At 41.4% G+C, this 12,650-nt stretch overlaps 1 protein-coding gene across 1 annotated transcript in view; it reads right to left on the bottom strand.

Annotated features, from left to right (window-relative positions):
- LOC138453420 (CD109 antigen-like) overlaps positions 1–12,650 on the bottom strand; it is a 1,060,964-nt gene that overhangs the window by 437,124 nt on the left and 611,190 nt on the right. The window contains exon 16 of the mRNA XM_069606254.1: positions 9,286–9,315. Coding sequence (XP_069462355.1) covers positions 9,286–9,315 — 30 coding nt within the window. The remainder of the gene's footprint in view (positions 1–9,285; positions 9,316–12,650) is intronic.

The raw sequence follows: 12,650 nt of genomic DNA, 5'->3' as shown, positions 1-12,650 counted from the left end.
GGAGGCTGGTACAGAACCACCTGAGGAATCGGCTGGGGGGCCGGAGGCAAATGCTGTGCCGGGGCCGGAGGCACAGGTGGAGGAGCCTGAGGTGCTGGAAGCATTGGAGGGAGCACATCCCTGATGGCATCCCTGAAGATAACCCCCATCCGAGGAGACTTCATGAGCCCGAGGAACCTCTCAAAGAACCTGTCTTCACAGGCTAGTGGGGTGGTAGGGGATATAGACGGAGTAGCGGGTGGCTGCCGGAGCCGCTACATACCCTGCCCATATGGACGCAGCGGGAACCTACCCTGTGCAAATGAAGGATAGGCTGTAGGCCACGTACCTGGTTGAGGCCAGTACCACCTTGACACTCGTTCTTCACCGAACTCCTGGAATGGCATTGGACGGGTGCTAATGTCTGGCATGGCAGCCATTTTGTCGAGCTGCCTGCCACGTGCCTGCATTGTCTTGCTCGGCTCGCTGGGTCCAGCCTCCTCCATGACTCTTAAGTGTGGATCTCGACGCCTACCCTGCTCCTCGGGCCTAGACCCGGTAGGTGTGACACCCTCGGCCCTGGGGCCAGTAGAGCTATGTTTAGGCACCCCCTCGGACGTATTGCTGGTAATTGGGCATGGCCCCTCGGACATAGTGCCGGTACAAGGGCGTAGCGACTCGGGTGAAAGCCTGGTACAAGAACCTTCCAGTCCCTCAACACTATCACTGGAAGGATCCGAGGATCCCTCGGCCTGTAGGCCGGTAGCTGGAGCAGTCTTGATGCACGTGCTGGTACGAGAACCTGAGCGGTCCCTCCCGTGCGGGTGAATCCTTGGGAAGGAGTCTCCCTTGTGGGGTGCGATGGAGAATAGAGGCCCTACCTTGGGCCTGGATCGATGTTTAATGAAGTCCTTGTGGTCCTCTGGAGGCGATTTCTGAAAGAGTTCCCTCCACCTGACTAGTCTGTTCTTCAGAGACCTCGATGACATGGCGTTGCACGCTGTACAAGCTTGCCAACCGTGGTCTGGGCCAAGGCAACATAGGCAGAGGGCGTGGGGGTCTGATGTTGGGAAGAGCCCGTCGCAGGATGGACACCTGCTGAACCCTTTGGAAGTCGACATGGCCGGGGAGGAGCGTGACACCTGAGGACCGAGTACCTGTATGATAAAAGACAAAGAAGACAGAAGCAGAGGTATCCACGTGTGGAATTACATGGCTTAAGCCAAACCCAGGAGCACTGGTGAATTCGGCCCGTTCCCGCCGACATGGAAAAGGGGACTGAGGAGTGGCGCTGGAGGGCAAAGTCAGGGTAGCGCATGCTCCCAGGGCCGCACCCCTGCATGCCTCTAAATTTAAAGGGGAAGAAGGTTTTTCTGGTGAAAAAGGTTCCGTCTACCGTCCCCTGGAAGGGACGCCCATGCAGTGTGGAGGAATGGGGAAATGACGTAAGAGTAGGCATTGTACACTGGAATGGTTCCCATCATGTGGCCACATTGATAAAGAAATAACAAATGACACACCATTGCCATTCTTAACACAATACCATCTATGAACAATCCAGTGTTAACAACCAACCATAATAATGGACATCAGTAATGTACGATAGATCATTAAAATCTTGTACATCGCTTTACAGTCATACTTGCTTTCTTGTTCTTTTAATTTTGGTCCATGGATTGCTAGATCTATTTTCTCTAAAACTGAATTAATTCTGAATGTATTATTTTCTTTGTGGTTCTCTTTGTTTTGTTTTGTTGAAGCCTGTTGACATCCAGATGGAACTGCTCCTCAAGCTGTACTTACTTCCTCTGTATCTATTTTTGCAAGCACTACTGGGTATGTAGCATTGTTGGGGGGTGTTGGCGTATTATTCCAACCTTATTGGCTGACAAGTGCACACAGGCTTTCTCTGCCTATTATTCCTTTGGTTACATTCTCTGTTCTAACAAATTGTTCTTCGGCTATTTTGATCATTGACCACTGTACCACTTGAAGATTTTATGAAGAATTTGAGTTTCTGCTTTCAAGCGTTTCTGTCTCCATTGAACCTTTCCTGTAGTTGAAAACTTACATATTCATCATTGCCAATCGGATTCTTCTTTCGCTACTTTATTATTAATTACTATTTCTTATAATATTTCGCTTCTTTCGTCTCCATCTACTTATTAATGGTGGCACTGTAGATCTTATCTTTACATCATCTGAGATTTCTAGTCTTGATTTTTTAAGCATAACATTTATACCTTCTGTTAATAATTTTTTAATATCCTCTACATTATCTATTCCTTGTCTACCTCAGCGATCTGTCATTAAATGTAACACTACTGGTTTTCGTTGGGATCTTTATGGTCTATACACTACCTTGCTAGTTGATCAATTTGATATACCCTTGCAACCCTTCAGCTGATGTTAATTCATGTGTTCATATTTTTTAATCAGCTATGTAATCTTCACTTGACTCCTTATGTACCTTTTACTCCCAAATGTAAGCAGCCTTGTCCTTGATTTTATAATTCTCTAACTTCAAAGATCTGTACACTGATGGAAAAGCACTAGTCACCTATGAATTTCTCATCTTTTTCAGGTGTGTTTACCTCTTTTTCTGCTTCACACAGAAATGTTAAACCAAATTATTCTTAATATCTTATTATATCTCAAGTGTCTTCTCCTAGGCAACTTTTTTCTACATTAAATATATTAACTATTCCTCCACTGGACTCAGCAACCAATTCCTCCATTAGTTCATCAGCAATGTGGCTGATACTAGATTTTCATTTAATCAAAGTCTGAATCGTGTACTTACCATCTCTCTTAAAACTTTTAGCAATTATTCTTTGTCTTCATTTTCTCTGCTTTAAGGTTGTCCAACTTGTTGCTTGGTCGAATGCAACAGTGACTCCCTCAAATTCTACACTTGCTTTCTTAATAAAATCTTTTGTTCCTTCACTTTCTCCTTCTCTGTCTTGTCAATGTTTTGTTTCTAATTGGCATCTCCCAGCATACTTTTAAAAAGAATACACCGGTCATTCTGTTAAAAATGGTGCAAGCTGGATTCTTCTGACCTCTCTAATTATCATCCTATATCCGTTTTGTATTATTGTTCTAGCCGTTTGCCAGTGCTTTTCCATGCACAACTTTTATCATATCTTAATTAGGATAGTTTGCTCTCTCCTTTTCAGTCTGGCTTTCATCTTGGATATTCTACGCAGACCCCTCTTTTATTCATCTTAGACTTTATTTTGAACTCTTGGCTTCATAAAATGTCATTGATATTCTTTTGTTTGGACCCCAGTACCACTTCTGACCCTGTTGACCATTCTACTCTGCTTTGTTTTCTTTCTTCTTTGTTTTCTTTGGATCTATTCTTGAATGGTTTTTATCCTGTCTTCATAAATGATCATTCACGTTGTCTTGGAAAGGAACAAATTAATGTTCTCATTTTATTCTTCTCATGGTTCCTCAAGGCTCAGTTTTAGGGCCTCTTCTTTTTGTATTCTGTACTAGTCCACTTATCTCCCATACTGGATTTGAACTTTATTGCCCATTTCTATGCAGATGATACTTGGATTTTCTTTTCTTTTCCTTCCTTTACTGATGCACTTCATCAGTATTGTCCGGTTGTGTAACTGCTATTAACTCCTTGATGCTTTGCATTTACTTTGTTTAAATCCCCAAAATATGAAATTCAATTTTTTTCCAGCTTCTGCTTTTGTACCCTCCTCTGCATTTCTATTTCCACCATTATCCCTGCCTCTCTCAAAGTCTGCCTGTAATTTAGGTATCATTATTTTAGACTAACTTCTTTTGCCAGCATCATATTTGAACAGTGGTTTGGGATTATTATTTTCAATTGTATAATATTGATAAGATTCTCCATCTGCTTACCGTTTCTGCTACTAAACTATTATTCTAAATGCTGGTTCTCTCCAGACCTACCTGTTGTTGCACACATTATATTGGAAACACTTTGCCGCCTATTTTTTTTTATTACGCTGCTCAGATTCTTTTTTTGCTAAATCTGTCATCTTCTGTGTCTCCCAGCTTCTCTGATTTTCTATACTTGCTAGGGTTGAGTTTAATTCTCTATCACTTGGCTATCTATGCAGTCTTAGTTCTCTTTATCAACAAACCTGATTAATTTGTTCTGCTTTCCAGTTTCTTCTCACTATGTATCCTCCACTTTGTGCTTCTTCACACTTTCATTCCTTTTAGCATGTGCCTCCTAGATTGTGGAATTCTCTACCAGCGCATATTTGGTCTTCTTCTAATCTTCCTTCATTTTAAAAATCAAAAAAGGAATATTTGTTACCTACTGGTTTGTCTAAATGATATCCTAGGCTTTTCCTTTTTTATATATTGAGGGTTACTCTTGATGTCTTCTGGTTATACTTTCTTGTTGCAAATGTAGAATTTTTCATTGTGTTTTCCACTTCATGTTTTTGCTAATATAAAACGCTTTGGATAAAGGTGCTGTATTTATTTAAAAAAAAGAATCCTCATCTTCCTCTTTTTTCCTGAAATCCCTGTTGTCTGATTGTCTGAGTTGGGCTAGGTTGGAAACATAACAACTACTTTTCTGTGGGCCTATTGTGGATCAAAAAAATTGACAATATTCTTCCCACCACTTCTGTTTAGAATCTGGATGATCTATTGCAGTTGGGTTGAACCATATGGGCTTCTGTTCACAGATGAACTTTCCCAGGTTTAGCTGGAAAAAAGATGTAATTAGGATCCTGCAGTCACAGTATTGGTCACGTAAGAAGTGGTCTCTTTTTTTCTTCCTCATTCTCAAGTACCACTGATTAAAGACTGATTGTGAGATTCCAGTTTAAATGTTTGATTTGAGCCTCTGTGACACTTGCCCCATATGTATTTCTCTGAGATGGTCAGAATACTTGAGATGGGAGAGACCCAATGGCCACTGCTAGAGGTTGGACACACCTCACATCTAGTCCACATTTCCTGAATCCTGCTGAGTGGCAAACCTGTGATTGGCTCATTAATGGAATACATGAATCACCTATTCCTAATTCTATACCTAGCTACAGGGTATAAGTAAGACTAAATGGTAATGCCAGGTAGAGTAGTCCTGGCGAAGGGGAGAAGAGCTCTCCTGGACAGGTTTGGATGATCTATTTATGTACACTTGTAGATTCTATGGTTCCCAAGGATGATGTGTTTACCTGCAGCCAGAATCCTAAGCTACCTTTAGTCCTTTTACACAGACATCAAGGACTGAGACAACCAGGATAACCCAAATAAACCGACCCTTTTGTGACACAAGCATGTGACATGGCAGGCTTCTTCATGCACGTTGATGAACAAATATCTATCTCATTCACTCATCCGTACACACAAAAAGTGCAATAGCATGTGACCTCACGCGAAAGTGTTTGCTTTATACATGTATGTAATCAATCAATCCGCCATTTGTCCTAAGAGAAGGTGTGCTCCAAACAGAGAGCTGTTAATGAAATGAATGCAATATCATAACTAAGAGGATGCAATTGTAAAAATGTGGTTTCCAGGAAACCAAGTCCCATAAACAACAATTATAAAAGGCTAATGGTAGGTCCAGCCTTTTTGAAAGGGCAGTGGTCCCCAAATAGTTTTTATTTCTTCAAGACGTATGCAGGACGGTTATAGGCTAAAGGGTCGAAATACAAAGGATCGAATGCCATTTTTTCGAGTCAAAAGCACCGAGAAAAAAAAGGGTCGAATGCATTTTATTATGGGGCGCAAACCTCCGTTTTCTTTAAAAAAAACATTTTTTTAACTATATACATTTTTTTTAAAAGAAACCTAAAAAGAATCCATTCAAAAAAATTGTTTTTCGATCCTTTTGACTCGAACTTTTTGTCATTCGATCCTTTGTATTCGATCAAATGACTGGACACCATGCAGGACATATTTAAACAAGCATTGACAAACAGTTTGGGCTTTTGTGTAGGCAAAGGAAAGACATTTGCCAGGCACTGACATAGTAGTATTAACTGGCCATTGATGGTAGCAGGTGCAAAATGGTGCAGGAACCTGGGCATTTAATAGCTGTGCCTGGCATACGTCTAATACAAATACACATGCCAACACAGTTATCCTTGCCAATGATTGTTTCAACAGGACTTCAGTGACAGACACACATAGTGCTTATAAATCGAGTGGCTGAAGGCGGACCTGATTATGACATTTTTATAACACCACTAGCACCTTTACGGCTCCAATTAAGTCCTTAACTCTCAGAAGACTGCTTTGGAAAAAAACTGGCAGGCACATCAAGTGAAATGTTTAATGGCAAGGCTTAATTAAAGGGAGCACAAAAAGTGCCCATGAGAGGTGTTTTAGGCGGGAAGGGGCGGGAACTGTGTGGGAATTACCATAGGGATTAGCATGGCCATGGGCAGTCAGGTCAATGGGTGGGCACATAACCAAACAACACCTACAAGCTGTTTGTCCCTCCTCATATGCATTTTTCCCTATTTGTACTCTAACGCAATAGTTTCAGCTTATAGATGGCGCAGGTGCCACCCAAAAGCATAAACTAATTAGATAAGTACATGTCTCATCAAAGCAAAGAAACTGCTTAGGATATGATTTTTGTAGGGGTATGTTTGATGTTTAGTTAGAATCTCAGCAGTCACACTTAAATCAGCACTGACAATACTGATTTAAGACTATGACATCACTCTGAGCCTTTGTATGTAATTATTGATGCTAACATTAAGACATTTCTCCTTAAATTTGCATACCCATAACTTTTGGTAATGCTTAACTGTGGGGATTACATTTCTAATTAATATAGCACCTAATTCAGTTTGTCATATTTTGTATTGAAACGGGACTGGAGGGAAAAGGGGTCAGGAGAAGGTGCAGTGCAAATAAGATAAATGTTTATTTTTATCTGCACTAAATGTATAGCTCAGTGTGTTAAATGCTGAACTGTGAAATGTGCCTGCCTGAACTTTTCAAGTTCAAATCTTGGCAGAGCCTAATCAGCACTTCATCCTTCTGAGGCTATTGAGTACTATTACATTTGGCCACCTGTTGCTCAGTCCAGGGAAGAGTAAAGGATGTGAGGACAGGCTTAATGGAATGAGTCTGCCCGGCCCTTCCTAGAGACTCAACTGCACCAGCAACAGTCACTACTGTACTCCAAAAACTATTAATACTTCCAGTAAACAGTTATGCTCAGTCACGTACCAACCAGCCTGGTGAGGTTACTCACATGTTGATACTGGGACATGACTCTGACCCAGAGGAAGCCTAGGGATTCGATGTCTGTGCATCATGAATTGCCAGACTCTGGAAAAACAGAGTATGAAGATTACAAAATGGGATAATAAGGTGATCCGGAATCAGGCCGGCCCGGCAACAGGGTCTTTCAAGCTATTCAGTTAGATTGGGCCTACTCTTTGTGGGGTCCCCCTACGAATTTGACAAGAAAGCTTAATAGATTTTCTTAGTGGTCATTTGGGGGTCAAAGCTTCCTTACTGAATGGCTTTCTTTGTTTTGCTACGCAGAAGCCAGTAAATCTGTTCTGTGAAAATCTGTATTTTGAACATCCTCTCTTTTGCTACATCTAGGGTTTGCCACAGGATGGGGTCACAGGGTGGAGCGGAAGGTATGCCCATATTCCCTAAAGAAACATTAGTTCTCACAAATTGAAGGCTGGTACACTTTAAATGTGCACTGTTGGCAGACCTTTCCAAAAACTGTTCAATAGTGGCAGACGTTTCACGCTTCATTTAGCTCTTTGGAGTGGGGTATCTAATATGCTGGGAAATTAATGAAGTTCAACAGTGGAACTCATCAATCTATCCAACCTTACAGCTAAAACCAGGGAAATCACTCATTCAATTTGCATTAGGAAACATAACCTCCTATTATAACAGGGCTTGCAAGATCTACTAGCCCACTCACTTTGGCGAGGAGATTTTATGAAGGGCGAATACCACTTGCATGGTACTTGACCTTGCTGGTGAGTATGGAGATGTTTGAAACTTTCATTTGCCATTTACTGCAAACAAACTTTGCAGTAAATGGCAAATTAATGTTTCAATGTGAATGGCTGGCATTCTCGTGACAGCACTGCACCAAATATGAAGTTTGCTTATTGTGAAATGCACCATTTTAAAGGAAGCACTGTTAAACATGGTGTCACCGGTCACCATGAGGTGAGCGCATTTCCGTTAGGTCGAGTATATAAACTAAGGAACTTGCCCTGCAGGTTTAATGGGATTTTTAAGAATTTGCTAGGCCTGTATAATCTATGCCCACCACAGCTGCCTCCTTCCTATACACCTCCACATGGAGCCATGGAGCCAGTAAAGTGTATATAGTAAACATCTGTGGAACAGGGCAGAGTACCCAGGACACGTTTTACTGCAATGTGTTATCTTGTTTATTAGATAAAAGGAGGCCTATTGAATTTTTTTGTAATCAAAATGCACATTAGAGGGCACGAGAGCAAAACATTCTGCAGTGCAAGGAACTTCTTTCAATGCATTATTGCACTAGTACAAAGGACTACGACTAGCGCAAACATTACCCTGGTGCAAAAATGCAATGAAATGATATCTTTTTTGCAGTAGGGCAATATTTTCCCCAGAGCGAACTGCCCCTTGCACTAATGCAACGTTTCTGTAATACTACCTTTGGATCTCTGCTGTACAACCAAAACTTACAACCCATTATTCCACACCTGAAATGTTTTGACATCAGCCGTATTAAAGTGGGGACAATCAGACCTGTGATTTATCCTAATGCCATGCATGCCTTACCTAGATTCACAAAATGGTTGCACCAGCCGCCAATTAGTGTGTCTGAAACAAATGTGAATGTGCGCAAATCAGGGTGTCATAAAGGAGCTTAGGGGGTCAGGGCCGCCAGAGGATAAGCGGCCATAAGTCCAAAATCCACGGCTCAATTCTGGTTGGCACATCCCACAGGCAGCTTTCACCTGCGTCAAGTAAGGCTGACACAATAGAAATGCGCATGCTCCTGACTCATGCTCACACTCACAGTGGAGCAGTGCTGTCCCCTGCAGGCCTCCTCCTTGCTTCACTCGGGGCACGATAACCAATGCATTTACAGGAGATGAGTGTGTTCCCAGCTGCTCTTATGGCTACAGGAATGCACACACGAGCATCCGGCTGGCTCTTGTGAAGGGCGAATCTAGGAATTGAAGGTCTGTGGATTGTGAGCAAACGTTGACTGTTTGCACTGTGCAGTCTATGATGTAACTACCCAGTTTGACAAAATATGCATTTTACTTTGATTTTAGTGAGTAAATAAGTGTCAAACCCTACCTGGGTATACATCTTCAATTCATTTGCCACCTAAAAAAGAAAGGAGATGTATTTAAGCATCAGTGCGACTTATTAAGAAACACTTGTGTACAGGGGCGTTATAAATGACATATATCATATCATACTCACATCTTCATTGTTTTCGTTTGCTCCAGCTTCGAAATGCAACTAGAAATACGCAGTAACTGCCAAGGAATTGTATTTTTGTTTGCTTTTAGAAATCAAAAGCATTGTGAAACATTGTTTGTGGCACACTGCAGTTTTCCCAAGTTGATAAGACATTCAGGACCAGCAATATCCTCATGAAAGCAAACGTTCAATACTGATAACACTAGCTTTCCTCCATGTTAAAGATTATACAGAAGCTTAGATGTTTGAAGACATTATTAACTAAATATGCTGTAAAACATTGTATAACAAATGTGGGCCTTTGCTTCAAATCCTTAATATGATTCTCGTTTGAAACATCAATGCATCTATAGGAATTGTTGTAGTCCATATTTGGAGTTGACATGTAAACCATAATTTACATTGGATCTGTGACAACTCACTGCAGTGAATATTTTACTGCGTTTTACCACATTATTCTTACCATCTTTATGGGAGTGTAGCCCCCATAACTTCTGTCTACCACCTCTCTTTATCCCCAACCACTTTGCCCCCTATTTTGCTACCCGCTGACTCCATACCCCCATAAAAATGCTGCAGTAAAATATGGTAAAATGCTCCTTCAACGAATGCGGTAAAATGACGGCGGTGAGATAGGAGATATCATTCACATCAGAAGCCAGACTATTCTAGGTTTTTGGTGGGGAATAAAGGGGTCACTTGTGGACTCGTAAAAATCTATTTTATTTATGGTATATGTAATTTCCTTTTCTAATCTGTTTACTTTTAAACAGGGTCAATTCTGTGACTAGAATCTGCAATTATCCCAGGACACGCAAGGTGGAAATTCCCAGCCAAGTCATTCAGTTAGAATCTCTCCGAGCAAATGTTCACCAATTTTGGATTTAAATCTCGCTTAAGGATGGTGGCATCACTGCCTGAAAAAAGAAAGCCCAGTTTGAAGACTGGTGGTCCCTAAGGAACCTGAAATGGGAACCCATAAACAAACGTCTACATCAATGTTGTCCTTTGTACTATATGTGCACAACCCCTAAAACGCAGACTTTGTACTCGTAAACGAAGATTCTAGCAGCTGGCTACATAGCAAATTACCAATCATCTTCTTCTCCAGGATGCAGATGATTTCTGGCATGTAAACGTGTATACCACGCTCATCTTCCATACATGAAGATGCAGCAAATATGAGATCAAACAACGAAGAATCCACAGATACATCCCACCAGAAAATGGATTATGTCCATAAGTGTGGATCCTCAAGAGTCACAGCAAGACACTCACTAACATGTCTTGCAAACATGATGGATAATATCAAATGAACTGTACATGTATAGATGCAATAATGCAACTGAATTAGGGCAAAAGGAAGTTAAAGATACTTTGAAAGAACCAAAGTCATTTCACATGTGGCAATGGGAACTCTGATTCAATGGGCACTGTCCTTTCAGCTCAATGCATGACACCATCTTCAATTAATTTTATAATGACACTACAGTCATGGCCTTAACTAAAATAGAAGAAAAGCATGATAAATGATATCTTTGAAAACATTCAACAAATAAAAAACATAATGGGTATGAGAGCACGTTGAGTAAGTTATAGTTACCCTCATTTAAAACTTCTGTTAAACCCTTCAGACACTGTCCTCGATACACCCATTCTCCAATCTCAAGTCTTTCCCTTTCTACTCTTTCTGAATATCTACTTCTTATAATGATTTATTCACTTTCAAATGTTCTTCCACATCTTCCTCCACCAAGTGCCAATTTTTCTTTGTTAACTTCCATTTCCCCTTCTCGCATTCATCCATCTCCTGCCCACTTTCTCCTCTCGATTTCCTATCAGCATTCCCAGCAACACCTTTTCTCACCCACTATGTCTCCTTTAGTTATCTCTTCATTCTTGTTTGCCATTTCTGAAACATTTAATGTATGTATTAGTAGCAGAAGTGACCGTTCTCCAAACGGGTTCTGTAGACAGACATGATAACACTGATCCTGTAGGTCGCTGTTCTGATTCGCTTATCACTTGATGTGCTTTGCACCCTGAAGTAAACTGCACTGAGAATCGGAACGTGTTGCTGGCTGACATACCCCGGAGCAGATGATGTTGGGGGGAGGCGAGAGTTGGTGTGCTGCTGCATACTGTGACCTCCTGTGCTCTCTCCGCACCTGTCGCCTCACCCTGGCATGATGCAGTTTGTTGCAGTGCATTGCAGTGCAAATATCTTGGAAACCGTGCATCCTAGGGCCTGGACCTTGTGTTTTGTTCCTCATATCGGGACGATCCTTCTACGAGCACATTGATGTTTCACCGATTTCAGGCAACCATCTCATGTGTGAAGGTGCTGAAATCTGGGGGAAGGGGTGGGATGTCCACATGTCATTTTGCTAGTAATGTCCAGAGGATCCTAACGGGTAACTATGCAAAATTTGGTGCAGATTGGTGGAACGGTGTGGAATTTTATAAGGAACAACGCTTTGCCACAAATCCTGCCACAATCAAACACATTTTGACTTTTATATGTATAGATAGATTGATGTCCTGAATTGTTTCTTTACTGGTGTAAAGTGTGTTGTTACAGTATCAAGGTTGAATTACGCTTTAACTTTTGTTCCTGCTTTCCTCACTATTTTATCTTTAACAGTTTAAACATAGTTTTTGAAGTAAATGTTCTATTCATTTTTTTTTTTTTATTAACGTAAAATATATTGACCTTCCTGGACTAGTGGGAATACCTTTTAGCACATGCACGCCAGCAGAAATTTGTCCCCGTTTACTTACTGCCCATGACAGGATTAGATATCCTCACCCTCTAGTAGTGAGTTGACGTCATGGGCCATTGAGCTAACCTCCTCGTCTGGCCTCGCAAAGTATATAAAATGTAGTTCTCAGCAAGCTCTTCTATATCTTTCTCAGTTGGTCTTTCATAGTGTGTGAGCTATAGATCTCAGAATGCTCTTAAATATTAATCTCCTCTGGTCTCTTACGGTATCTGAGGTATAGCTCCCAGTCACCACCAGTATCTCTTTCTCTCATCTGGTCTCAATGGCTTGTACAGTCTTACTTAAGTACTCTTGCATCTGCAGGTCGAGATGGTACATAGGACGGCCAGAACAGCTCCCTTGCGAACATGACCTACCCCAGCCTTATAATTCTTGCTTGTACTCCTTCCCATCTCAAATCCAATTTGATAAACCTACTGCCGAGCCGTGGGCTGTTTTATAGTAACTGTGAAA

The sequence above is a fragment of the Ambystoma mexicanum genome, chromosome 4p, assembly GCF_040938575.1.
Source record: "Ambystoma mexicanum isolate Mex_15411 chromosome 4p, UKY_AmexF1_1, whole genome shotgun sequence".
Classification (NCBI taxonomy): Eukaryota; Metazoa; Chordata; class Amphibia; order Caudata; family Ambystomatidae; genus Ambystoma; species Ambystoma mexicanum.
This window is presented reverse-complemented; position numbering and strand designations above follow the sequence as displayed.